The sequence below is a fragment of the Paracoccidioides brasiliensis genome, assembly GCF_000150735.1.
Source record: "Paracoccidioides brasiliensis Pb18 unplaced genomic scaffold supercont2.5, whole genome shotgun sequence".
Lineage (NCBI taxonomy): Eukaryota > Fungi > Ascomycota > Eurotiomycetes > Onygenales > Ajellomycetaceae > Paracoccidioides > Paracoccidioides brasiliensis.
The window spans coordinates 1,490,627-1,516,158 of NW_011371362.1; the positions used below are offsets into that span (position 1 = coordinate 1,490,627).

The following is a 25,532-nucleotide window of genomic DNA, read 5'->3' on the forward strand; positions in this document are numbered from 1 at the left end:
CCCTGGGCTTTCAGCTGAGCACCAAAAAAAATTTTGCAAATGCCTACCACTAATGGATAGATTATTGGTTCTTAATCTCCGCTTCGGTGATCTAACGATTACTTAACACCAGAGTCCCAGCGTCTCAAAGGATTGAAACTCCTCAGCTCCATAGCTACTAATTCCACACTAGCTTACCACTTACGGACAGGGATAGAAGCCTACATGTGGTTCGTTAACTATGTATGTAACAAACTCAGCAGGCAAACTGCCAAAAATATGCTATGATGAAGAATTCGACGCGCGAATGAAACCCCTGTCCATACTGACGGGACAAGATAGCGGAGAAGTGGGATTAACGACTGTATATACGGGCATGATTTCTTTGTTCTGTGAAATTTGTGGATTGTTGGGGGCTCCGCCCTCAGCGGCTCAGGGGAAAAGGAGAAATCGTGAATTTTTTTCATGGAACGCCATGGTTACGGAGTTACTCAGCGCTGCACTTGGCAGGTTGACAGCTTGTTACGTAACGAGGTGTGTAAACTAACGAACTAGTTAACTAGTTAGTTATGTCCGTGCATACGAGCATCGTTTGCGTGCTTGAAGCAGCTCATTATGATTGTTGCCATCATCCGCGCCTGGGGACAGAAAGCGGTATCGAAGAACCAATGGTGGCTGTGGGCTTGAACACACCATATATGGAATATCGAAAGGCGTGAGTCGTGAATCGTTGGGATCAGCAATGATATAACTAGTTCATATGCTAGGTTACAGGTGGGATGGGAAGACGGCGAGGCGAGTTGCCAGCCTGCCAGGTTCCACCTTGGTGACTCTGGGGGGGAGACTTTGGAAGACCAACCATAGCTATCCATTTTCTTACCGTTTCTTGCATACAATCTCGATCTCGGTTCGCAAGGGGACTAGCGCGTTCTGGAAAACACAATGGAAGGTTCCAAGGTTTCCATCCGGATTTCGGATTTGGAAAATCGATGATTTGCATAAACCGATTGTCATTGACTAGCCTCACGGGTCCACTCGGCTGGGCATGCGGGCTGTAGACAAGTCATCTGACCCGCCCAAGATTTCTGGGGCGCTCTCGGGAGACGAATGCTTGGGTGGATGGTTCCATGGGAGGGATGGGGTAAAAGAAAATGAAAATCAACAGCTAGGGTCACACACGTTCAAGGAAAATGGGTAATCTGAAATGTTCCGCATGGGCTAATTCATTTACCTTTTGGAGGACTGTTCAAGGCACAGCCTAATATGGGCGCGAGAGGGGGCTCCTTGGGACATGTCAGGGATTGAGAGCGGCCAAAAACCGCCTGGAGAATTCAGCAGCGATTAAGGAGACTTTTCCCTCCAGTATCACCCTCCTGTAGTCCCCAGTTGGAGCAACTCACCGCCTGCTGCCCTGCTGCTACAGATATGACATACTATTCAGAGACTTCATATAATTGAAGGGAATATAAACAGGACATCAAATTCCCAGTTCAAATGATTTGTTTCTTTGACACTTTTTGATGAATTATGAATTATGAATATATATTTGTGTAAAATGAAATTTATGTCAACTGAAATTTTGAAATAAGAGATTGGTGTCCTCATATGTCTTTAAAAAAGAAGGGATTTCAGAATAAATAATGGACAAAACCTCAAGAGTCTGCTCTAGTTGACTTGTTGGTATCGGTTAAATAGCCCCTAAAGAAAATCAAAACTCTAATAATGCCAAGCGCTGTCGTTCAACTTTAGTTAACTAACCACCCCCTTGTTGACCCACATTCCCCGCTCATTAATACTCTTTCCGAGCGGCATGTTTAAGTCAAAGCTTTATTAACACCTTGTGGATTTGACGCTCAGGAGGTTGATTTACCTACAAAGTGAATCATAGTGACCTTCACCATTTGAAGTCTCGGATTTTGCGTGTTTTTCCATCTCAATTGTTTGTCTTTCTACCAATGGAATCCAATATTTGGTTCTTCCATGACCTTGCAAATCTGCCTCGAGTTGCCGGGGGAGGGGTGGGGGGTCTCCGAAAGTAAAACTCACGAGGTTGTCAAATGGCTGTATCTAACCGCTAATAACGAACGTAACCGCGAAATTGAAAGGCGAATATATATATACACCACTAGACCGGCATGTTTGAATTGTTTATCTTATTGCGCTTTTACCAGAAAGAGGCATTGTAATGGAACGCTTGAAAGAGCCTCTCTGTCTGCGCCTGAAAGCTCTTCAAGAAATGGAGACACTGTTTTCATCACAGCGGATTCAAAGATGGTCTTTACGGCTTGCATAGGGTTTACATTACATCCACAGCAAGAGGGTTTTTCTGACTGATCTTGGGCTCTCGAAGTCTGCTTTTTGATGGGAAGGATGATCTGAAGTTCGCAGATTTTGCAGGCTCCTAAAGAGAAGGAAGAAATGGTAAAAAAAAGAAAGAACGAAAAATGTTAGGTTAAAAGCTTTAAAATAAAATCACTTAAAGATAATCAGCTTGTACATAGTAAAATTTCATAGAAGTTTAACTTCTATCTTGATTGAGATGTTGCATTTACTTTTACAACACAAAGCCAAGACTCGCATCAGCCCTTCCTCTCTGGGAGTGTTAAGTAGTAGATACTGCAAACAGTACATTACAAACATACAAACAAGAGGTAACTACCTACCTACGTAGGTATATATCAGCGTCCAAGCAACCAGCGACCACCATACGTTGAATACCGGTGTTTTACCAACCGGCGGTATGCCAAATCGATTTCATTAGTAAATATTACTCACCGCTTTCCCCAGAAGGCAGCCACGGCGGCAATACGGTATCACCATACACACGACCTTCTTTTCCTCGGAATTGAATCACCCAGCAAACTGGTAGGCGGTAGCAACAAACCAACCACATCCCTATCCACAACTTCAACCTCCCCCGATCAACCCAACCACCACCACCACCACCATCACCACTCCCGCCCAGCGCATCCCTCCCAGCCCTGTGTCTATGGCAATTGGTGGTCCCGCTGTGGCATCCCGACTGGCTGCGCTGCCCACTCACCTCATGCACTCCTCCCTGGTTCCGTGGTGTGGGTGTTTTGGGATATTTGAGGTCTCATTATTATTCCTGACCCGTTAAAAAATTGCGTTAAGTTACTAGTTAAAGTGGAAAACTAAAGAATCCCACACCCCCCCCTCCCCCCCTCCCCCCCCTCCCCTCTCTTCAAAACTAATTCCACTTCGCATATCTCACTTTCCTTCTTCCCGACTCTTTATTCCAATTCTTTTACTGTGACGACTTTGGCTCTCTTTTACCTGCCGTTCTATCCCATTCCAGCCACTCATTTGCTGCAGCTTCACTTTTCTCTGGAGAATGCGCATCTTCATTTATTGGCAATCCAAGGAACATTGATGAAGGTTGGTAAATGGAATGCTCCATTTTTCCTCCCCTTTTTCTTTTAGTTTAATTTAATTTAATTTAATTTTTTAAAGTTGTTTTTCTTCTTCATTTTTTTTATTATGAAGAAGAATAAAAACCCTTTTTCCTACCTTTTTCTTGCCCGTATCTTGTGTCAGCCGAAATCTTTTTTGTCCCTTGTCCATCTCTTTGTCTTCTTTTTGCCCTTCCGGTTTGCCTTCTCTCATGCAGTATTTAACCCGTCTCCTACAATTGAACCCACAAATTTCATGGTGCATCCTGTCTCCTAAAATGCTAATGATTACCTCGATAACCTGCAGCGTCAGTAACTACAGGCTCCCCAGGCTTAGGGCAAGACTCGATCGGATTAGCTTGGTGGCCAAGGACCAAGACATTCGCCTTGCTAACCACCACCTCCTCCATCTCCACCCAATTCGATCGATGTCCCACTATTCGGTTCGTCACTCAAAGATTTTTCTGTCTCTGGGTGGAAAAGGAAGGCACCTGGGTTTTCAACTTCTTCGCCGCCAGAATAGCCGTTTGTTAACGTCTGCGTGACCTACCTATCTAGTTGCAGAACTTTCTGTGTGTCTTGTCCAACTGCCTGTACGCCATTTTCAGAGACATTCTTCATTCCTTTCCCTTCCCCACTTCGGGCCCGTGCATGCCTTCTGCTCCCCGATATATCTGTGCGGACGCTGGAGTGTAGTTGAGGACTACGGGAAATATGGAGTCTGAGCGTCGCAATGGGCTGAAGCGGAACTCTGCCCGGCAGGAGAGTTATAGTCGCCCGGTGGAACGGAGGCTCAGTAAAAACTCCTCTTCTAGGGATCGTCATGGGGTTGTGTATCCTGACAGTTTTCAAGATGCTACAATCCGAGCGGTAACCCCCGACACCCCGACCGATCAAACGAATAGTTTCCCCATATCCAACACAGAGTACCTTGCCAGGAGCGAGACAACGTCTCCCCGCACAACCATTCACAGTAAACCTCCAGATCCCAAGCGAGACTTCACTACCCCTTTCTCTTCTACCGGCGAGGGGGATGACATCCCTTCTGAACAGAGAAGTCGAAGGTTACGGTCAAAGACTACGACTCTGGAAGATCAGAGAAGTGAGGTATCTCCCAATTTCCTCTCAAGAACGCGGAACAGATTAGGCTCCCTCAACACGACTTCACCACCAAGCACCAAATCTCAAGAAGATTCTGTTGGATCCATTGGCTTTCCCTCTATTATCCAGTCACCCACCCAACGACAACAGAAATTGATCAAGGCGCCTCTTGGAGGAGGGTCGTTAATGTCGAACATTTCCCGCATTGATGCCGTACTAGGTTCCCCATTGATAAACACGGATTCTTCGAAAATACTTCAATTAATGAAGACAACTTGCGGCAGAATGCACGGAATTCTATATTTCCGCACAGATCCTGTGGGCCCTTGGACTTCAGGGTATTGTGCCATCAATGTCGCTACTGGAAGCTTGATTTATCAAGCTAAAGGAGAACCAGCGCTTGCAAAGACCTTGATACCAGATCTACGTGGCTGCCATGTTCGGACTCTGTACGACTCGGAAACCCAGAGCGCGTATTTTACCGTGACGACACATTCATCCACCTTAGGCATTCAGTTACGCCCCCAAGTCAACGAAACGTTCGATTCTTGGCTCGCGGCCCTACTCTGTTGGCAGCCCATTCGACCAAAGGGTGTAAAGGATAAGATGACCAAACCGCAGAATTTTACGATTGGTGAACGTCGCTGTACGGACCGTCGAAGAAATTCCGAAAGCACCATGCAAAAAGATGCTGCTATAATCAAGGTAGGGAAAATGCTTCTCTGGGACAAGTCTAGTGCGGCCGGAGTTTATCTCCCTACATCTTCTGCAAGGATATCGACATACAAGCAGCAGAGGATGTTATCTTCATCATGGCGAAGAGTGAGCTGCTCTTTACAAGAAAATGGTCATGTTAAAATTTTCCCGGAAACGGATATTACGCCTATTCACTTTGTGCAGCTCTCTCAACTTTCTCGTTGTGCTATTCAAAAGTTAGACCCTTCCGTTCTTGAAGACGAATACTGCATCGCCATCTACCCGCAATACACTGCCCATGCCGGGGCTGAAGTCACATCTCGACCCATATACTTGTCTTTCGAGTTCCGCATTCTCTTCGAAGTCTGGTTTGTTCTATTCAGAGCGTTTACAATACCAGAGCTCTACGGTCCAGAGCAGCTTCCAGCGAACGACGAGACTTCTCGAGCTCAATCTGTACCTTCACCTCACCCAACGGCTCTCACCGACATGTTCCGGATCGAACGACTCTTGACAGTTCGAGTAATCGAGGCCAAGATGACCTCAACAGCTGTCAAGGATGAAAATGAGAGCTCGAAGAACAAAAAGATAGTTAAAAACCAATCAGGTACTGGGAAATTTTTGCATAAAAACTCGGTTTCTGGTGAATATTACGCTGAGGTGTTACTTGATGGGGAAATAAGAGCCAAAACTGCCGTCAGATCTGCCACCTCCACGCCGTTTTGGAGGGAAGATTTCAGCTTCCACGATCTTCCGCCAGTCCTGTCTAGCGCATCACTTATTGTGAAGTCACCTACCCCTGCGCAGAAGGATTGGACACTCGTCACCCATGGACCTTATTCGCTCAACCAAGGAGAAGTCAATCCAATGACAGTTGGAGACGTTGAGGTTGCTTCACATGACGCTACCTACGGTAAAATCTACTTGCGATTAGAAGAACTAGATACATCGGCAGGAGTTGAGAAGTGGTGGCCTATTCTTGACGAAAAGGATCAGCAGGTTGGGGAAATGCTAATGAAGGTCCAACTTGACGAAACTGTCGTGCTGATGTCGCAGGACTACGCAGCGATGTCTGAACTTTTACATTCGTTTCCGAATGGTCTTACAATCCATCTTGCTCAGGTTGTCCCCGCTGAGCTGCGACCGTTATCGGAAACACTCCTGGATATATTCCAAGTGTCAGGTCAAGCTGGGGAGTGGATCATGGCGCTGGTCGAGGACGAGATAGATGGTATTCATAAAGAGTCATCGACTAGCCGGCTAAGATACACCAACCGCATCCATTCAAATGACTCCTATGAATCCGGACAGGAGCGGGAAGTCCTGGTTCGTGACTTGGGTAGATCAGCCACTGTCGAGGCGAACTTGCTTTTCAGAGGCAACTCGCTTTTAACGAAGGCGTTGGATTTGCATATGCGTCGACTGGGCCAGGAGTATCTGGAGGAAACGATTGGCTCAAAGCTTAGGGATATCGATGAGAGCGATCCGGATTGCGAAATTGATCCTAATAGGGTACAGCGGTCTGAGGATCTGGAACGGAATTGGAGGAATCTTATCATTTTGACGAGTAGCGTGTGGACGTCGATTGCTGCTTCCCCCTCACGATGTCCTCCGGATTTGAGACATATTTTCCGACATATCAGGGCCTGTGCGGAAGACCGGTATGGTGACTTTCTCCGATCAGTTACCTATAGTTCCGTTTCCGGTTTCCTTTTCTTGCGATTCTTTTGTCCGGCAATTCTAAATCCTAAGCTGTTTGGACTGCTTAAAGGTTTGTGCCTTGGGGGCTTCGCCATGTACACTTTTAATACCTCATGTTCCTCTGCTAATATGCTACTAGAACACCCTCGACCGCGTGCTCAACGTACCCTTACTCTCATTGCTAAGGCACTTCAAGGATTAGCTAACATGACGACTTTTGGCAACAAAGAACCCTGGATGGAGCCAATGAACAAATTCCTAATCTCTCACCGGGTTGAGTTTAAAAATTTTGTCGATTCGATCTGCTCCATACCAGCTGAGCGCCCGACCCAGATCGTCAACCCGTCATATGCAACGCCCATTCAGATCCTAGGTCGTCTACCCTCCACCTCGCGCGAGGGCTTCCCAAGCCTACCATTCCTCATCGACCATGCGAGAAGCTTTGCCATGCTCGTAAAATTATGGCTCGACCTAGTGCCGAAGGATTTTACCGAGCTTCAAGATCTCGATCCAACTCTCCTCAAGTTCCATCAACTCTGCGTGGCTCTGAACCAACGTACAAAGGATTGCCTGAACAGAGCCGAACAGGCAGAACGGCCAAGCAGCAATCTGGAATTGAAGTGGGAAGAGCTTGTCGAGCAGATGGAGAAGTCCTCGACGTTTTACGAGGAAAGCTCCAGCAAGGCGGGAACCCCCAGCATTGAAACTGCAATAACCCCTGGCGGCAGCTCAACCACTATAGCGAGCAGTAAGCGGAACTCGATGAGCTATTTTCCTCGACCACCTTTCCAACACCAGTCTACGGATGTCAGTCTAAGCGACGATATGGATGATGATGCCCCGTCAAGCTCCGCGTCAGCGACATGGGAACATGGTCGGCTCCCGTTTTACTCTTCAGTTTCCTCTCACCAGCAACTACTGCAGCAGCACCAGTATCCGCAGAAATTTGCGGAACCCCGTGAGAGCGCGGAAAGCTCGAAAAATTCTTCGACGTATTCGCTTGAGTATCCAGAGACGGCTGCAAATGCTAAGGGGAGACAGGCCAGCTTGTCCAGGGATCCGACGAGTAAATATCGACTTTTCGATTTCTCGAGGAGGGGTAAGGGGAAAGATAAGGAAGGGTCTGCTGGGTCTGTTTCCGGGCCTGGATCTGGGTCGCAGACTAGAGATACAAGGGAGGCTGGGCCACGCAATGAATTTTGATGAATTCTTTTTCAACGCCTGATATTAGTAAGGGGTGCAAGAGCAAGGACGACGATTTATCACCAGCTGCGAAAAATTTATGGCTATGCGGTAATTCATCATCATATTTACACGCGGGCGTTTACTTTTCCGTTTTGTTTTCTCTCCCATTTCCTTTGTTTTCCTTAAATGCATTACGAATTAATGGGATATTATTTTCCTGATTTCTTCACTCCTACATTATCTAATCTCCCATCTTTGCACCCTTCATGTCCCTTTCTTTCCTGTGTTGGATCACAGTTGTACCCATTTTGATAGTTTTTCTAGCCCATTTGTGTTGTATACTTTCCTGCTCCCTCTTAGGCACTCTTTATGTCTTTTTTACTTGTCTTTCATGTCTTTATTAAAAGGTTCGAGAAACATCTCGTCGGAACTTCCAACTCTTATGTCTCACACTAGCAAGAACCCATTTTTCTTCCCCCCTTCATCCGTTCGACAAACCTATTTCCTTCTGAGCCAATCACACTCTCACACTCATCCAATGACTACAGGCTCCTACTATTATCCGTTACCTTTCTAAACTTGGGCGGGCGGATACCTACCCACTGTTCTATATCCCTATCCTACGCGCTATCTCCCTTGTGCCCTTTTTCTCTCATACTCTCAACCCCACAGATAACAATTAACATTGCTTCCTCTTTCCAGGCACAGCACCACCCATACCTCTCCTACAGTGCGATCTAACGGTCTAGCATGCTCATTATAGGCTAACTGTCCCTGGTATCCCTTGTTGGAAAGTTACCCGGGTTCGTGTTTCGTTACTTGGTCTTTTTAATTTCACTTCTATTTTCTCTCGCCCCTGCGCGTTCTGACTCCCCTCCTACGCGATTTCCCCTGTCCGGTCTCTGTCCTCGTTTTTCCAATGCGACAAGGCGCATTCATCTGGTGTTGAATACCCGAGTTAAAGTGATTTTGGGATGGGATTTTATTTACGCACTCCTTTTGGTGGTTTTCTTTTTTCATGTCTACGATAAGAAGGTTGGTTTTCATTATGATCTTTTTCCCGTTTGGTATTATTTGGCTCTGGCTTTTATATCTATCTATGGTGGGGCATTGTATGTTACAGTTTGGTTTTTGTTTTCTAGTATTTTTTCTGTCATTGGGAAATATGATTCGTAGACATGCTGTTCTACGAAGGATGAGAAACGACCCGGGATTGTTTGCATGATTGCATGGTGGTAGCTATGGGCGTGGATCTTTCTGTACGTATGTATATACTGTAGGCAAGGAGGGCTCGATAGGGTGGCCTATGCATTGCGGTAGGAGATATTGATTCGAGGCAAAGAGTATATTTAATAACTATTATTTTGTCTCATTTCTTTTCTTCGGGGAAGCCAACTTGCCGAGCTTCGTTGAGCGCCCCTTTCCCCCCCCCCCCCCTCCCTTTCTTAAGCCTTCAAATGCATTCAGAGATCTCCATGTGGTAATTTTTTGTTCCTCTATGGGAACTGTGAGTATTGTGTAATTTTGTGAGGGATGGGAGAGGATGAAACAAGGAGATCTTGACTCTAGGCTGAAAAGGGATGGCCTGGATGTACATATAGTTGAATCATGTTGCTTTTTGGCAATTGGGCCAAACTAGGGGATAATATATCGCATATTCCCCAAAGGGATAGCTGCTGCGTAGGAGGGTTTTTTTTCATGAATGGTCGCCCGGGCAGCGTGAGGTAAAGTCCGCTGGTTTCTACCGGAGCTGGGAAGTACATAACTGACCACACATCGTCGGTTATAAATTACAGGCCATTCTCACAAACCCTTGCATAAATGATTTTGAGATGGTTATGGGTTTAATAGTGTTCACGGGGAAATCTGACCGCATGGTAGATTTCGTATCCGTATGCGGTACGGAGGACGATAAAATTTAACTTGTTTGATGACCGGTTGTCCCCTTGGGTTCTGCTTGGTACTTAATGGCGACTTGCAATTTTCTCTCTTTTCTTTTGGAATTCACAGATTCCTCGATGCATGGCATGTTTGGTGATCTGATACTTCGCTTCAACGCCATGCGGAACGTAGTTTAGTTAGTGACACAAGACGCCAGGGTCGTTTTGCAAGCTACGATTTCCGCCTAGCCGGGTTGGCTAATATCGAAACATCCACCCAAGTATTGAGCTGAACTGCAAGCTAACCAGGCGGTGGAGTTGGAAGTTGACAGAATGGCGGCCATGCTGAAGGTTAATGCTGTCGGTTGAAGGCCTTGTTAGCTATTTCGCTGCTGGCGGTTGGCTGGCAGTTTTGCAGCAAAGGAAAAGCAGATGATGTCAGTGGGTCTGGAAGGAAAATCGACACGACGAATAGTTATGGATCACACCACTTCTTCAACACATCTTCGCAAACCCTTCGGTCTCTAGCACCCACACTCCTTTTTGATCCAGCGGCCTCGGTTCGTAATCCCTTCAATTGCACTTTTTGACTTTGTTTTAAAGCTGTAACAAGCTGGCATGTATGTTTTTGTGACCCTGCTCTAGCAGAAAATGTGCAAAACTGACATTTGGCTTCAGCTACTTTTCTTTTTTCTTCTCCTTAGTGTAGTAGTGAAATGGTTAGCTCTACAGATTCAGAACAACTACAACATTCCAAGTTTAGCCAAAGCGATGGAGGGCCGCCAGATTGCATGGTTGGTATTTTGGTACCGCCATTGACTTTCCCCAAGTCTTCATACAGTGGTCATGAACCGCCACAACCCAAGTTCACTGAGAAGGAAGCAGTAGAAACATTGCTCAAATCAGGAGTTGATACACAGACCTATGCGGAGAATGACTTTGTTAGTCTGGAGCTGGACAACTTCGTGATCTATGCACTCCCTTTTGCATCTCCAGCGCCTCATGGTATGGTTTCACTGGATCAAATCGCTGGAAAACTGGGCAGACAGGCCGAGAAGTTCTTTTTCGATGGTGTGCTGAAAGTCCCCGGGAGGGAAACGGCTGGCATGTCCATGTACCTGGAGAGAGTGCCCTTCCGCTTGGTATCAATTGGTGGATATGAAGATACTGAGCAACACAGCGTGGGAAAGGACATTTGGATCCAGTCGGCTTACGGTGAAGCTTCCGGCAAACGTCTATGGTATCAACTGGGAGCTCCCGTAGCTGAATATAAGGAGTACCACAAGACATTCTCTTGGATTGCGGACCTGGGAAAACACCTCATCGATTATCTCCACCATCACAAGAAAGTCACTTTTCGTCATTTCAAGAAGGACTTTTCCACCTGGCTTAAAGAACTTCACAGCGAGGATCCGACATTCATGCACTGGTTTAATGAAAATAGAAGCATCGACTTCAGAAAACCCATCAATGCTTTCTCGAACTTTCTTCAGAAGCAAGCATGGGAACTCGGTTCGAGTTACTGCGATCATCCCATTTGGGATGAACTTGGCGTTACGTATGATAACCTCATTCCAGAACAACCGCAAAGGGCGAAAGGGACCATTGTTACACCATATGTTTACGAATGCTTTAAAACTATGGAATGGGCGAACCATATTAATGCTGTGGAGCTCGATTCCCAAATGTCAGGGAAACACCAGTCCCGACTGGCAGAACTGGGGTTTATTCAGAAAGGGAGGAAGTTTAAAACGAAGACGGAACCTATTATTGACGGCGCCATGGTAACAGCTTGCCCAAGGGATGTTGTTGCCATTCGAAGGGACCAACAAACTTGTTGGAAGGGCACGGAGGACTTGTGGTATGCTGTTGTGCAGGATATACACCCCGGCAAAACTAAACACGCACGTTTAAGTTTAATTTGGCTTTATCGACCCTCAGACACCGTATGCAGAGATATGAACTATCCGCATAATAATGAGCTCTTTCTTTCCGACCACTGCAATTGTGGGGATGGCGTCGTAGATACCAGTGAGATTGTCAAGAAGCTCAATGTCACATTTTTTGCCCATAAAGCAGAGAAGGGGGCAGATTTTTTTGTTCGACAGACGTATCTCTCGGACGATGAAACTTTCACTTCTTTGAAGAAAGACCATTTTTCATGCCAATGTCGACAACCACCGACAACGCCAAATTTCGAAATTGGAGATACCATCCTGTTTGAAAGTGTCAAGGAGTCTCACCCTGACCAAGTGAATCTTGAGCCGGCTGAAATCCTAGAGTTCGGGGAATCTTGTCAAGTTAAAATACGACTACTCCTCCGCCGGAGCCAATACGTTGGTGCTAAAAGTACTATTTACCGACCAAATGAGCTCGTGTACACGAACCGTACCCATGTTATCCATGTAAATCAGATTGAGAGGCGATGCCAGGTCAGATTCTATACCGAGGAGCAACGACAGAATGGGTCTATCCCCGCACCATATAACCGCGACGGGACTGGGGATGCTTTTTACATAATTGCGCAAGAGGCCGAGGAGGGCTCTGAGCTGGTAGCCCTACAGCATCCTCCTGCGGGATTCAAACAAGGTTTTGATTCTGAGGAGGCCACCTTTCAAAAGCTTCGCGCACTCAACTTATTTAGTGGCGGAGGAAGCTTTGATAGGGGTCTTGAAGAGGGAGGCGCAATTAGGAATGAGTGGGCTGTGGAATGGGAGCTCGCTCCCATGCTCACGTATCGTGCAAATCAGCATGACCCAGAAAGGGTAAAACTATTCTTGGGCTCCGTCAATGATTTCCTTCTCCGAGCTTTCCAAGGAAAATCTGAAGATAATAACCTTGTTGCGAAGCTGGGTGATGTGGAGTTCATCTCAGCTGGGAGTCCATGTCAAGGATATTCTAGCGTGAACAGCTGTAAAGAGAATGAAGTGTCCATGCGCAATTCATCAATGATAGCGTCAGTGGCCTCATACGTCGATTTTTTTCGGCCGAAATATGCAATACTGGAGAATGTGATCATGATGTCAAATAGGTCAAATAAGAAAAACCCATTGTGTCAGCTACTATGTGCATTTGTTGGCATGGGCTACCAGCTTAGAATTCTTAACCTGGACGCTTGGAGTTTCGGGGCTCCGCAGAGCAGGTCCAGGCTCTTCATTTTCATTGCGGTGCCAGGATTACAACTTCCTGCACATCCACCGCTCACTCATTCTCACCTATCGAAGACGACCCAAAAATCTCTAGGCGATGCGCCCAATGGCTTACCTTTTGGAAAAAGACGTTGGGATATCCCTGTCTTTGACTTCTTGTCCGTTTCCAAATCACTCATGGATCTCCCTCGTATCGGAAGAGGAAAAATAACCCCTGTTGCCTATCCCGACCATCGAACCATAAGAACTGAATCCGCTGCCAATCAACGCTTGCTGAGTTCCGTACCCAAAACTCCAAGGTGTCAAGGTTTATTCGAAGCTGTGGCTAGGGGGTATATTGACCTTGAAAAGACCCAAAAGAGGAAGCTTCGCAAAGGCCAGAGGGCATGGAGTCGCATTCATCCACACTTATTAATGCCGACCGTCACCACGTTTCCTTCCCCGTTTTGCAAATTTACGGGAAGATGGCTTCACTGGGAAGAAGATAGGGTGATGACGGTGATGGAGGTTCGAAGAGCCCAGGGCTTCCCTGATGATGAGGTATTGATAGGTTCTCCGGCCCAACAGTGGAAAATTGTGGGAAACAGTGTTGCAAGACAGGTTGCATTGGCGTTGGGGTTGGTCATGAGAGAGGCATGTGTTAAAAATCACGATAAAAAGGCGCACGAGAACAACGTCATGGTCACGAATGGCTTCCAAGTTGTTGTGGAAAGGCCCAAGGTGGAATCTGGGATACCAACCACCGAACCAACCAGAGAATCAGACGACTCGTTAGACACCAAAGCAGAAGCAACACAAAACACTCTGCTACCACTGGGGGTTGTCGTCTTGGAATCCAAAAATACTAACGAAAACAATATTGATAACAGCCCTCTAAAATCTCCAGCTGTCGATCTTACAGAAGATACACCTCCCCCACAGAGCCTTACCCCTGACGTTAAGCGACCCGAGAACTTTATTGCTTCAATCCTAACACCTTGGCTTGTTCGATCGGAAGCTGTAGCAGTCAGTGAGGACGACAGTAGCACTCTTAATACCACTTCAGAAGGTGATAACTTCTCTCTTCATTCTCAAAATGTGAAGAGATCACTAGATCACTCTTTTGTTACCTCTGGGCCTGAACTTGCACAGCTACCCCCGAAGAAGCGGAGACTCAATGACGAAGCTCAGGATGGGAGTGATGAGTTCTGGTCAGAGATCACATGAAGGATTGGAACTGTGCTACATGAGATGGATATTGTTATCCATCGTTGACCCATTCTCTCAGTTGTTCAACGAAATTCCATTTCTATTACATTGGCTGGTACATGTTTTCAAGTATTTTGATGTCATTCGGCTATTACCTCTGGAATCCCCTGCGCCCTGAGGAATTGTAGAACTCTGTTGCTCTCTGGGCATATACACTAGACTGTGAAATCGTTCATGGTTTGAAACCTGACCTGAGGTCTAAGCCATGTGAGATTCTACGGAGAGTAGTTAGTTAACTACCTATTTAATCGCGCTTCTTATATTACCCATCGGTCCCAAGCACCGAATACGGAGTGGTTTTGCCCTTTTCAACATACAACGACGATTAAACGACTTTCCGGGCAGCATGGCTCACCCTGTTATTGTCGTGTAGACGGATGGATGTTTCGATGGATGGGATAGGGAACATAGAGCGCTCTGTATCATAAAATTAACCAACCAAAACACAAAATCTATTTGCTTCAAAGGTTGATCAAAATCATCCTGAGATGGAAAGTTGCTTCCTTTCCCCCCCCCCCCCCCCCCCCCCCCCCTAGCTCCGAGTATACACCCAAAATAAAATAAAAAAGAATATTACCCAGTTCACATCAGGAAAACGGCTAGGTGAACTATACTTCACTCAGCTCTCCTTCTGCTCCTAACCTCCTTCAAGCGGTCTTGACTACCTAGGTGTTTTCTTCTTCGTTCCCAGTTACATCCACAAACAAACTTTCCCGCTTGCTGTACCACCCACAACCCAATCTCGAGTAGGATGGAATACTGCAACGGCGGGCACGGCAGTTATTAGCCCTTCACCACTAAGTTGTGCTAATTGATCGCCTGTGGCGGTGTAAATGTCCACGAAGCGGTTCATGTTTCCGATGCAAAGGCGTTGGATGCCGGATTGCGGAGAGGCTTGCCATTGGGGTTTGAGGCTAAAAAAAAAAAATGGGTTGGGTTAGTTTTGTGGATGAAAATATAGTGAATGATTATCTTACGTATACGGAGAGCAGGTATGTGGGTATTGAAGTGAATAGATAGAAGGGAATTGGCCTAGGGTTGTATGTGAATATTGGGTAGAGCAGGATTGTGATGGAGACGTACATAGTAACCCATCGTCCAGTCTGACAGTTATGTCTGATAGTGGTCGTAGGATTCATGTCATCCTCGTCAAGAGTGTGACCCGGATTCCATGACTGGAATCCCTTCTTTCCAAAATCGTGTATTTTGATAGTATTATCGTATGAAGATGTTGCAACTTGGCCTGCACTATTGAACGCAGCATGCGACACGGAGAGTTTGCTCTCATGCTCACCAACGGGTGTTGGGTCCTTCTTGGATAGTTTCCGGATATCCCAAAGCCGCATGAAACGGTCCAATGAAGCGGTTGCAAAGAGGTGTGGCTGCGAGGGACAGAGGGAAAATCCACCGATCTTCTTCTCAGAGAGCTGGTACATATCCGAGTTGCTGGTGCTTCTATTCTTATGATCGCTAGAGCCCCCGCTTCCCGATATACGGGTGTCATGCCGACCAAAAAATCCATCAAGTGTAGTAAAGTATAACACGTGCGGATCAATCGGTGCCATGTCCACACCCGATACTGCTTCGTCGTCTGATTTTGAGGCGGGTGCATACGCTTCCGTCGAGACGGATTTCTCCAGATCGAGCGCCCGAATGGAACTGTCGTAGCTGGCTGTGTAGAGTTTGGACGGGGTCGAAGAATGTATTCGTATTGCGCTAATTGTCCGAGCATGGGGTTTTATGATTGCTATTACAGGGTCCGGATCTTCTTCGTCATTGTCTTCGTCGTCTTCAGTTTTCACGTTTACAGGAGGTGTCTGAGAAGCGTCAAATATGCCCAAATTACCAAGCTTGTCACCTGCGAAGACCAATGGTTTGCTCTCAGTGGGGTGAAATGCCATCGAATATACTCTTTCTGGTGTTATTTTTATTCCTATATTTTTTTTACAGTTATCAGCACCTTGTGAGCGGTTGTTTGGAGTCCTTGAAAACCCTTACGATTAGGCTCCCATGGCTCCCAAAGATTCAACCCACTCATTTTTTCCCGCAAGGACTTCAGCTCCTTGTCTGTAGTTTTCTTAATGTCCTCTTCACCAAAAGTTCTGGCAAAACGCTGTGGAGCAGTTGCGTCCGTTCCTAGAAAGGTGGTGCTATCCCATTTCTGTCCTCCAACGACAATATCTCCCATATTAAGATCTCCAGAGATACGCATTCGTTTTGCTTGCGCGACCGCCTTTTGAGCTTCATATTCTTCCTCAGCTTTGCGTTTTGCTATTTCACTATTGGCAGTCAATCCAGCTAGCCGTGACGACGTTCTTCGTGGCACTGGCGCTTCATTCTCTTTCTTAACACGTTTCGCGGGTTTCTTTTTGGAATTGTTTGATGTTGGCTTTGAGGACTTGGTAGAAGGACCCTTAGTAAATAGCCCTGAAGATTGGGCTTCAAGGGTAAGCTTTTTCAACAGCGCATCGCGCTCTGCGATGTTGGCTGCGCGCTGCCTTTCGAAATCAGACAACTCTGGCACGGATTCCTCAAGAGTCATGGCTCAGTAGTAATAAAAATAGTACGGAGTCTGAAAACGAGAAAACTGTGCTGACGATAAAGTCAAAAATACCGCCTGCAGTAGAAGTGCTTGTCTTGTTCCTCTTGGATATACCGATATGCCGCGCAATTTGATTCGGTTTGTCTTGTGGTTTACTGCGCTTAAAAATCGCATGCGTCGCGCAAATTTTCCTGACTCGCGATTATCTCAGCGCGGAGTTGCGCGATGTCACGTGAAGCTGTTTAATTTATTCCTATTTTGGAATAACCAGAGCAAAGTGAAAGAGTTATGTAATTCCACGTGACAATTAACTCCTTAAATCTAAACCTTGATCTTCTGCCGTCATATATTTTTTTTTTCCCCCTTGAGCCTTCAACCAAATGTTTGACGAAGGAACAAGGAACCACTGCGGGACAGCAGCCGTTCAGTAACGAAAGGCTTTTGTGGCCATCTCGGATCGAGTCATGGTCGGGAATCTACACCGGGGATTCGTCGTATATCAGAATGATGGCATTTTTCTTTCGTTCCTGCATCATGCTCTAACCCTGACAAAGCCCGTTTACCGATATAAGTCGCCGCCTTTTCCACTCTCATGTGGTACCCCCTGCGGTACCTCCAAAAGATCATATCAATCACGGCCCGCTCAATTCAAATCCCACAATGTGGAGTCGCCGATTCCGCAATCTACTACATGTTCCACAACTGATCTGAAAAGCGACACAGAGCACAACATCACTTGCAGTTCTCGACTATCAGAGTCTTCGTCGCAATCTAATCTGGGGAAGCATTATGAAACAGATCAGAATTGGGACCTGCTCTCTTCTGCTATCGATGATTTAAAGTTATCCGCGAACTACCAACATGATGAGGATCCCAGATCGTCTAATGCTTCGGAAGACTTAGCCCGGGGAAACCATTCATCTAGATCTTCCAATTCCGTCTTTGATATATTGTCCAACTTCCGGCAACCCCCCTGGGAAAATACACTGAATGAACGGAGGACTCGGCAGGCCAAGGTGGCACAGGAAGACAACTCCTCGTGTATTGATGATCCACCGGAGTTTGCGGAAGATGTTAGATCCAGTAAATCTGCTTCTCTCGTGGACCTTGCTCCTAGCAAAGAGGCTACAGTCGGAAATCGGCGCAAAACTAACATGCCCAATCGCAATGGAGAGGAAATCCTTGGAATGCAGACAATGGAAATACCTGTGCCCACACATATGATTGATATCCCCTTTGAAAACACAGTTAGGAAACGGATGGACAAACCGGAATTCTGGGAGGAAGTTGACATTCCTCATCGCAATACAAAAGGAGAACAAACCATTCGATATCAAGGGAAAGTATATAGGTTTGCAGCTGGTGATAAAGATGAGCTAGTCCCGGGCATAGGTGCATTTGGCGCAGGCAAGCTTGCCAAGGAAGTGGCAAACAGAGCGGTCAGAAATATCATCGCTGAGTTGGACAATTGCATTGCAGGTGATAGCGGCGATGTTGAAATCTGGAAAGTGTGTGAAGAACGTATATTTGCAATGCTGAAGCTTTTCTCTGTCGAAGATGAAGTCGTCGCTTCTACCATGCCCCAAGATGCGGTTGTAATACGACGCGCAGGTCGAAAAAATTCGCGGAAATCTGAATGGCGGTCATCAACAACAAACAAGGGTAAATCTCAAACTTTGGATCCTCTAAATATACCGGCCGGAATACCGGCGAGACCTTTTGTTCTCCACGCTTTCCCTGAAATACTTCTCCATGCACTCCGCCTTCTTCACACCCACTTTCCAATGTCAGAAATAACGATCCAAATGTATGCCTCCATCAAAGCTCGCGGACGCGTCGCCCGTCTCCTAGCATCTGATACAGAGATTTACAACGAGCTAATATCCTACCATTGGCGTGTCCACAACAATCTTCCGCTGATAAACTCCCTTTTGAAAGATATGGAGGATCACGGTGCTACAATCTCGTCGCGGACCGAGAAACTGTTGAACGGCATTTTCAATCAGAAAAGGGGAAGGGAAATGACGAGTAGGAGGTCCTCCGGGCCTGCTCTTACCAAGGGAATCCCGTGGACCTCTGAGTCGGATTATCGCGCATACAACGATTTCTTCGGTGTCAAGGGGAAGCGTGAGGGTTGGTTTTTCAAAGTGAGGAAGCTGCGCAGGTTTGAAGGTCGTAAATTTAAGATAACAGCAAAGATGCATCGGAAGTTGCCTGTGGATCTAAGTGGGTCTGCGGAGTCTGAATATGCACGTCTGGCTAGACGTGGCCGCGCAAATTTCATGCCAGGAATGTGAAATTTTCCCCCAGCTCCTTTCACCATTTATTCCTCTTCAATGTCTCCCGCAAACACCCGTGAATTTTTTTACAATATCCCTATCACCGCTTTCTTCTAACTTTTGTGTTCTTATCGACATACATACACGTGAACGTGATCAAGACTTGAAGCGAATTCAACATGGCGGAAGACACTCCTCCGCCTACAGAACCAATAAACATTGTGACGCTTTAATGCCGCTTTGCGGAGGCCTATAAATGCTTGTGGTGATATCAAGAAGATTCGTAGAAGCTTCCAGCAGCTTTTACTCTTGCATCCTTTCGTTCCATATGTCTTCAGTTGAACCAACCAGATATGTAGAAAACAGTGGATATGAAAGCCCCAATCGGGAAGAGCAATTCACTGATCTAGTCAACCATATGACCCATCTACTTTACCTCACACCATAATACACAGATTTTGTCTTAAATTCCAAATCCACCACTTCAGCTGGCTTTTACCCACTTTGTCCCATGCTCCAGAAAATATGCGTATTCATTTCATATCTTCACTCCCCAGCTCCTACCAACCCCAATGACACTGCCAGCAACAAATCCCAAGTATCCCAGAAAGTGACTAAAAGAGTCCACAAGAGAGTTGACATCGCTCAGCTGCCGTTCCACAAATTCCTTCGTCGCTGTGAAGTTCGGGGAGGTGTCCGCTGTCATAAAGACGTCTGCACTAGCGTACACGGTAGCAACGGATAGTCTCTTTGTGTACCAAGAGGAGTCGATGGAGCGGTCGTCGGCAAGATAGAGGATGTCAGAGGATAATTTGTATAACTCAGAGACCGACGGGGCGATGTTATAGGGCAGAGACATGGTTGCAAGAGCCTGTGTTTGTTAGAGTTAGTTAAAACTTGAGTTAATAGGGGATATTGAAACCAGTACAGGGAACATTAAATGCTGAGGAATTGGCAGGGATGAGGCAAAGAAGCACCGGGGAGAAACAACAAAAAAATTATTGTTCACTTACATCCTGCCAATGCCCTATTATTCCTTCATTCATCCTTAACCTTTCTAATATCAAGAGCTCCACTTTCTCCTCCACACTTAATTTCCTGTTTTTCTCGGCTTCAAACCCCCCAAAGAGTTCCCCGGTCTCAACTTTCCGTCGTAGAATTCCCCTCCTGCTAGCCAGCCAGTAGGTTATCAGCGCAATTTCCCCACCACCCGGAAATAGCTGCAATGATGCATCCAGGTACCCCGTATCCCGAGCCCCTAATGTGAGCGAGTGAGTCGTAAATCCGTGCTCTGGAACATGGGCTACGGCCGCGGAGAGAATGGCAGATTGTTCAGGAGTATACAAGTCCGCGGGAGGATCTGGAGTTGGGTGGAATGAGGAGTGGTAAGTCCGCGTCCGCGACAAAATTGCGGAAGGAATGGGAAGTTGCGGCCGCTTTGTGCAGACCTGGACATGGTGATGTCGATAGAAGGGAGGTTGATGTAGATTGAAGGGAAGCTGTGGTTTGGAAGAAGCGCAGGATCTAAGGAGAGCGGACGGAGTAATTCTGGTATTTACGGATTTGGAGAATGATGATGTGGCGGCAGGACGCCGTGTTAGAGAAATCGCCCGGGACATTAGTTGGAAACGTGCAACCATCGGTTTCTAGAGCTGATGGATGTACGTCTTAGATCTCCGCTGCTCGTACGGGGTGTTGAATGTTAGAATGTGATAGTTTAATAATGGGAACTCTGCCACTCAATGACGCTGAGGGTGTTATATTCCGTTGATCAAATAGTAGCAACTCATAGGAAAACGCCCAATACTGGTTCCAAAGCGTGGAGCTGGTACAAATGGAAGGCTGGCATATATAACGTACAGATGGAGATGGATATGCGAATATATGTTGATTATCGTGAAGTTGCACATCGGAAATATTCTATTGCGCGAGGACCCGCAGGTCACGTGGAACCGCGGGTTGGATTCTGACCTCATCATCGATTCGGATCCATATTTATTTAAGATTCACTTGCAACTTTCACAACTTCGCGCCTCCAACCACTACAGTCGCCAATCAACTCATCGTATCCATATGGATAGGAAAGTGGGGAAGTTGAAAAAGCAAATTACTCACCGATACAGCTATGAGACCCATTCATTCATTGACCCAGAACTCTGAAGGGCACGGTCAGACAGGAGGCATGGAAGGGCAAAACGGTGGGGAAAGAGATCTGAATGCTTATCTTAGATCTTAAATCCGGCACTCAGAAGGAGTGTTCTGGATATTTGATACAGCTGGCTGCCTTCTGTGTTCCACAATATTTGGCACATATCGCAAGAGGACATGAAGGGCGACGATTTTCATTTTAGTTAATCCCCCGCCAAACCTCGCTACGTCGCAACCCATTGCCCCAGCATCTGGAACATTCGAGATCATGACAAGACATATTATAACTCCCTGGAATCGGGCTTCACTCACTGCTCGATTTTTCCCAAGATATTTTTTAAATAGCGAACATATCCAATTCACCCTCTGAATAGAGAGGAACTCCGGATCTCAAACCTGATGCTTCAGAGCACTTGCCACGTGATACCAGGCTCACCCCAGACAGCATGTTGTAACGAAAATTTCGAGTTGTGTGAGAGGTATTTGATAAGGCGTCACTAATAAAAATCTTGCTACCTGCTGGATATGCTCTGCTACAAAGCTAGATATGGTCATGTTATGCAACTATTCCACAGCGCTTATGTGCTTGATCAACAAACACAGAAAGTGTTGTACCGGCCCGGATTGTTCTGAAAGGCATAACCTGGGTATTGCGGAAGCTAGTAGACAAGTAAAGGAGAATTTGCGGAACATGGGGAGAAATATACTTCTCACATGCACCAGATTCAATTTTTCATCCAGCTACGGGAGATCCAAAATCGGAGAACGTTCACGGTCTGCGGAGCATTCCATAATTTTCAAATCGCGGTAAGACAAGTCACGCATCCGAGAATAAAACTTTTATAACTATGGATCTCAGTACTTACCAAGGAAGGTAGTCAACCTTGTTCAAATTGTCCAACCCAATTTTCCTTGCAAAACAAACCCTCGTTGGTGCTTTTTGTGGTCCAATGAAACCCGCGTGTCGCGAAACTGTATGTGGTTCGCAACAGATGGTGGACCAGTTCAGGATCTCAGAGGTAAAGGAGACATTATTACCATTCATTCTAGGCTGGTTCGGGTGCTCATGCCCTTGGGTTTGGTCATCTAATGTCCATATCAATGCTGACCTAGAAGAAAAATCTGCGATCAATAAATAGATGGAGGAATGTATGAACAGCCTAATACCATTTCATACAGTAGGACATGGAGAGATGGGTAATATCAATTTGCTACAGTGATATAAATAAATGAAAGAAATGGAATCTGGGTGGACGAGAGAGCATACCCCTTAAAATGACTAATTCAAACGAAAAGGGGGTGGCACGCTCTCCATACAAATACATACAAGGGCAAAGACATAGTAACCGCGTAATTCGGCATATCCATAATCTCAACGGTTTTGAGATTTCCCGCCACACTCGCAAGTATACAAGCCTCTTCCCGATTCAACCTCTTAGCTCCGACGGATCACTCGATAAGATTTCTCGTAGTTTTCCTTGCCGCCTCACGAAGGTCCGGATCAATTCCCATAGCTGCATACTCCCCCAGATCCTAACATCACATATCCCCCCGGGCTTTTTGTAACGCTTTCCCCTATTCTATTTCCCGATGGCTAATATAGGACATAATAGCCCGATTGCCAAACACATCTAACACGAAAAGGTCAAGGATAGCCAATGCGAAAGGAACTAGTGAAGCACACAAGAATGAGCATAATTCCTAGAACTTCTGGGGGCAAGCCTGGTAATAAGATTGCCCACCTTTCCATAACACAGCATGCATGTTTTTCGATTTGTTGTAGCTTTAGGCAACGAAACGACCGTGGAAAAAATCGAAAGGTCCCACACAACACTTTCAGAGAGGAGGTGGGAATTTAAGAGGCCAGACCACCCCCTATCCATAGACTTCTCCCCTGGGCCAAACTCTCATTGTGATCCTTTTCTATGGTTTTTCTATCGACTGGATGTAGCGTTCATTCCAGCTTTGATGGTCAATCAGTGAGGAAGTACGACGGCGGTGACCACTCATTGGCCATTTTCGCTCTCATTTTCTGTTTTACGGTTCTTGTCCGCTCGTGTCTCGTTTTAAAGAGGGGTGGGCAAGGGGGGCCGGCGGGCAGGCTGAATGTCCTCTCATCATGGAAGGTCTATAAACTGTGCTTAACACGTATCCTTGAGTGTGGTTTCAAGAAGGGAACTCAAGGGAGACGGATCGCTGGTTAGTGATGCATGTCACACATTGCGGTTACGGCACACTCGTCTGGCAGGAAGTCAATCAATAATCATAGGTCAAAGCATAGCGAGCCATGGATGTTATCTGGTGTTAGGCGGTTCTCATTTGAAAGCTTGTAAGGGGGGTCTCCTGGAAGAAAAAAAGGAAAAGTAAAGCAGGGCTCCGGGGTAGAAATTGTTTCCTGGTTGGCTATCCAATGGCCTAAGATTTTCTGGCTTTTCAGGAAAACTAAGAGAAATATCCATAAGAATTAGCTCCCGGTACTTTTCCGGCCGTCCAAAGCATTAAGTCATGATTGAATGGGATGCACAACAAAATTGCAATGAACACTTGAGAGGAAACAGGGTATGTAGTGGAAGAGATCAGAGAGAGAAAAATAAAAGAAAAAGATGTCATTTTGAAAGCATAATGATCAACGGGGATGTCAGATACATACGGATGCCTGTCTCTTCCCCTTCGCTTTATCAATTCTCTTAAAAATCCGGATAAAGCGGACGACTTTATTATCCATTGGTGTAAGAAGGCCAGTCCTAAAGTGCTATTACCCAACGCAAGTTTCTTCAAAGAAGCCGGCTAAAATTTTTTTTAAAAATCAACGATTGCTGCCTCCCTGCTTCAGAGAATGAAAAGATGAATCGAGTTGTTGAACTATCATCCTTTTCAATGGTCGTAATAATCATCATTGCCACATCATCACTTTATCGCAATCATCGCCATCCCAAGGAAGCAGTTAGACGTCATTTATAAATGTTCAAAATAAATAACGAATCTGCAAAATGAAGGAGAAGAAGTTGTTGCAAATATAAGTCACCCAGAAATTAGCTCTAAGATGGCAATTTCTGCCCTGGTCTCTTTTTGCCCCTGTGCCAACGGCTGTGGGTTGAATTGAATGGTCGGAGTTATCCACCAGGAGGCATTTCTGACACTACCAGGTCTCGTGCCCAATCATTTCATACTGATCATTACAAGTGTATGATGAATGGAGCCCAGTGCAGGCAATTTTATGCTATCGTCTTGGTCAAAGTTTGTTCTGAGTGTTGGTTATGTTATGTCTGCTAAATTAATATCCATTGGCAGCAAGGGTTAAGGAATAGAATAAATTCGGGAATGTATCCTGTATACATACTGCCACAGAACCTAAAATTGGGTTTTGGGAACTGTGAATGCTAGGCGGAGATGATATAGAAAGGTAGTTTGAGTTGGAATTCCCAGACTAACATGTTGGAGCCGTTGATGAGACGGAAAGGCTTTGGGAGAAGAGAATGGGCGCCAAATGCGCTGTGTATGTTTCTTCCTAGACATGCGTGTAATCACATTGGAAGTATGCATAACAACGTATAAGCATTACGTATAATACCGATGATGGGGGTTGGCTAGAGGGAAGGGGAACTTAGAATCACCCTTTTCACAGTCAGTAGTCGATCAGTTCAACCGTCATGGGGAATCTTTTTGCAAAACCACATGGGTGTCATTGCGACGTCTGCACACGTTGTGACCAATAAGGGATGGGAAAACCAGTTCCTGCACTGGTTTTCATTCTTCAGGCTCACCAAACACCAACATCAAATCCATAATTGCACATGAAGCAGTATCCAAGGTCAAAGAACACAAAGAAGGTTGATCCAATATACCCTCCAGTCTGATTCTCTAGTAACCAGGAAGCGTTCCGGTAAAATTGGCAAGGTCAGGGCTGGTTGGAAGGCTTGGCCGTAACAGGATTTTAGTAAAGTCCTAATAGTTTGGCCCAGTGTCCTGAGGGACACACCTCTGATGCGTGGATGCATGCGAGCAAGCCCATTGGAGTGAATGCTACCCTGGCATTTTACGCGTGTCCAAAAAAAAAAGAAAAAAGAAAAAAAGAAAGAAAGAAAGAAAAAGAAAAAGGGAAAAAAACGGGAAGTCACAGCGAAAGGATAGCCTGTCAATGGTCGGGCCACCTTGCACAAAGATAGGATGCTTGCATAAAATGCTCTAAGTCACTGGTATGTCCATTTTTA

At 46.0% G+C, this 25,532-nt stretch overlaps 5 protein-coding genes across 5 annotated transcripts; 3 read left to right on the plus strand and 2 right to left on the minus strand.

The window, feature by feature from the left end:
• Nucleotides 1-4,106: 4,106 nt before the first annotated feature.
• Nucleotides 4,107-8,093, plus strand: PADG_04927 (GTPase-activating protein BUD2; the record flags this gene model as incomplete). The annotated part of the gene is made up of 2 exons (XM_010762135.1): nt 4,107-6,960; nt 7,030-8,093. 2 exons carry the CDS (start codon nt 4,107-4,109, stop codon nt 8,091-8,093), a joined length of 3,918 nt encoding a protein of 1,305 aa, XP_010760437.1.
• Nucleotides 8,094-10,671: 2,578 nt separating this feature from the next.
• PADG_04928 (uncharacterized protein) lies at nt 10,672-14,310 on the plus strand (the record flags this gene model as incomplete). The annotated part of the gene is made up of 1 exon (XM_010761896.1): nt 10,672-14,310. One exon carries the CDS (start codon nt 10,672-10,674, stop codon nt 14,308-14,310), a length of 3,639 nt encoding a protein of 1,212 aa, XP_010760198.1.
• Nucleotides 14,311-15,043: 733 nt separating this feature from the next.
• On the minus strand, nt 15,044-16,894 carry PADG_04929 (WD repeat-containing protein; the record flags this gene model as incomplete). Its single annotated transcript, XM_010762136.1, has 3 exons — nt 15,044-15,266; nt 15,436-16,285; nt 16,351-16,894. The coding sequence occupies 3 exons, from the start codon at nt 16,892-16,894 to the stop codon at nt 15,044-15,046; spliced, it is 1,617 nt and encodes a 538-aa protein (XP_010760438.1).
• Nucleotides 16,895-17,358: 464 nt separating this feature from the next.
• PADG_04930 (uncharacterized protein) lies at nt 17,359-19,191 on the plus strand (the record flags this gene model as incomplete). Its single annotated transcript, XM_010762137.1, has 1 exon — nt 17,359-19,191. One exon carries the CDS (start codon nt 17,359-17,361, stop codon nt 19,189-19,191), a length of 1,833 nt encoding a protein of 610 aa, XP_010760439.1.
• Nucleotides 19,192-19,711: 520 nt separating this feature from the next.
• On the minus strand, nt 19,712-20,792 carry PADG_04931 (rpsU-divergently transcribed protein; the record flags this gene model as incomplete). Its single annotated transcript, XM_010762138.1, has 2 exons — nt 19,712-20,044; nt 20,187-20,792. The coding sequence occupies 2 exons, from the start codon at nt 20,790-20,792 to the stop codon at nt 19,712-19,714; spliced, it is 939 nt and encodes a 312-aa protein (XP_010760440.1).
• Between the last annotated feature and the right edge of the window lie 4,740 nt (nt 20,793-25,532).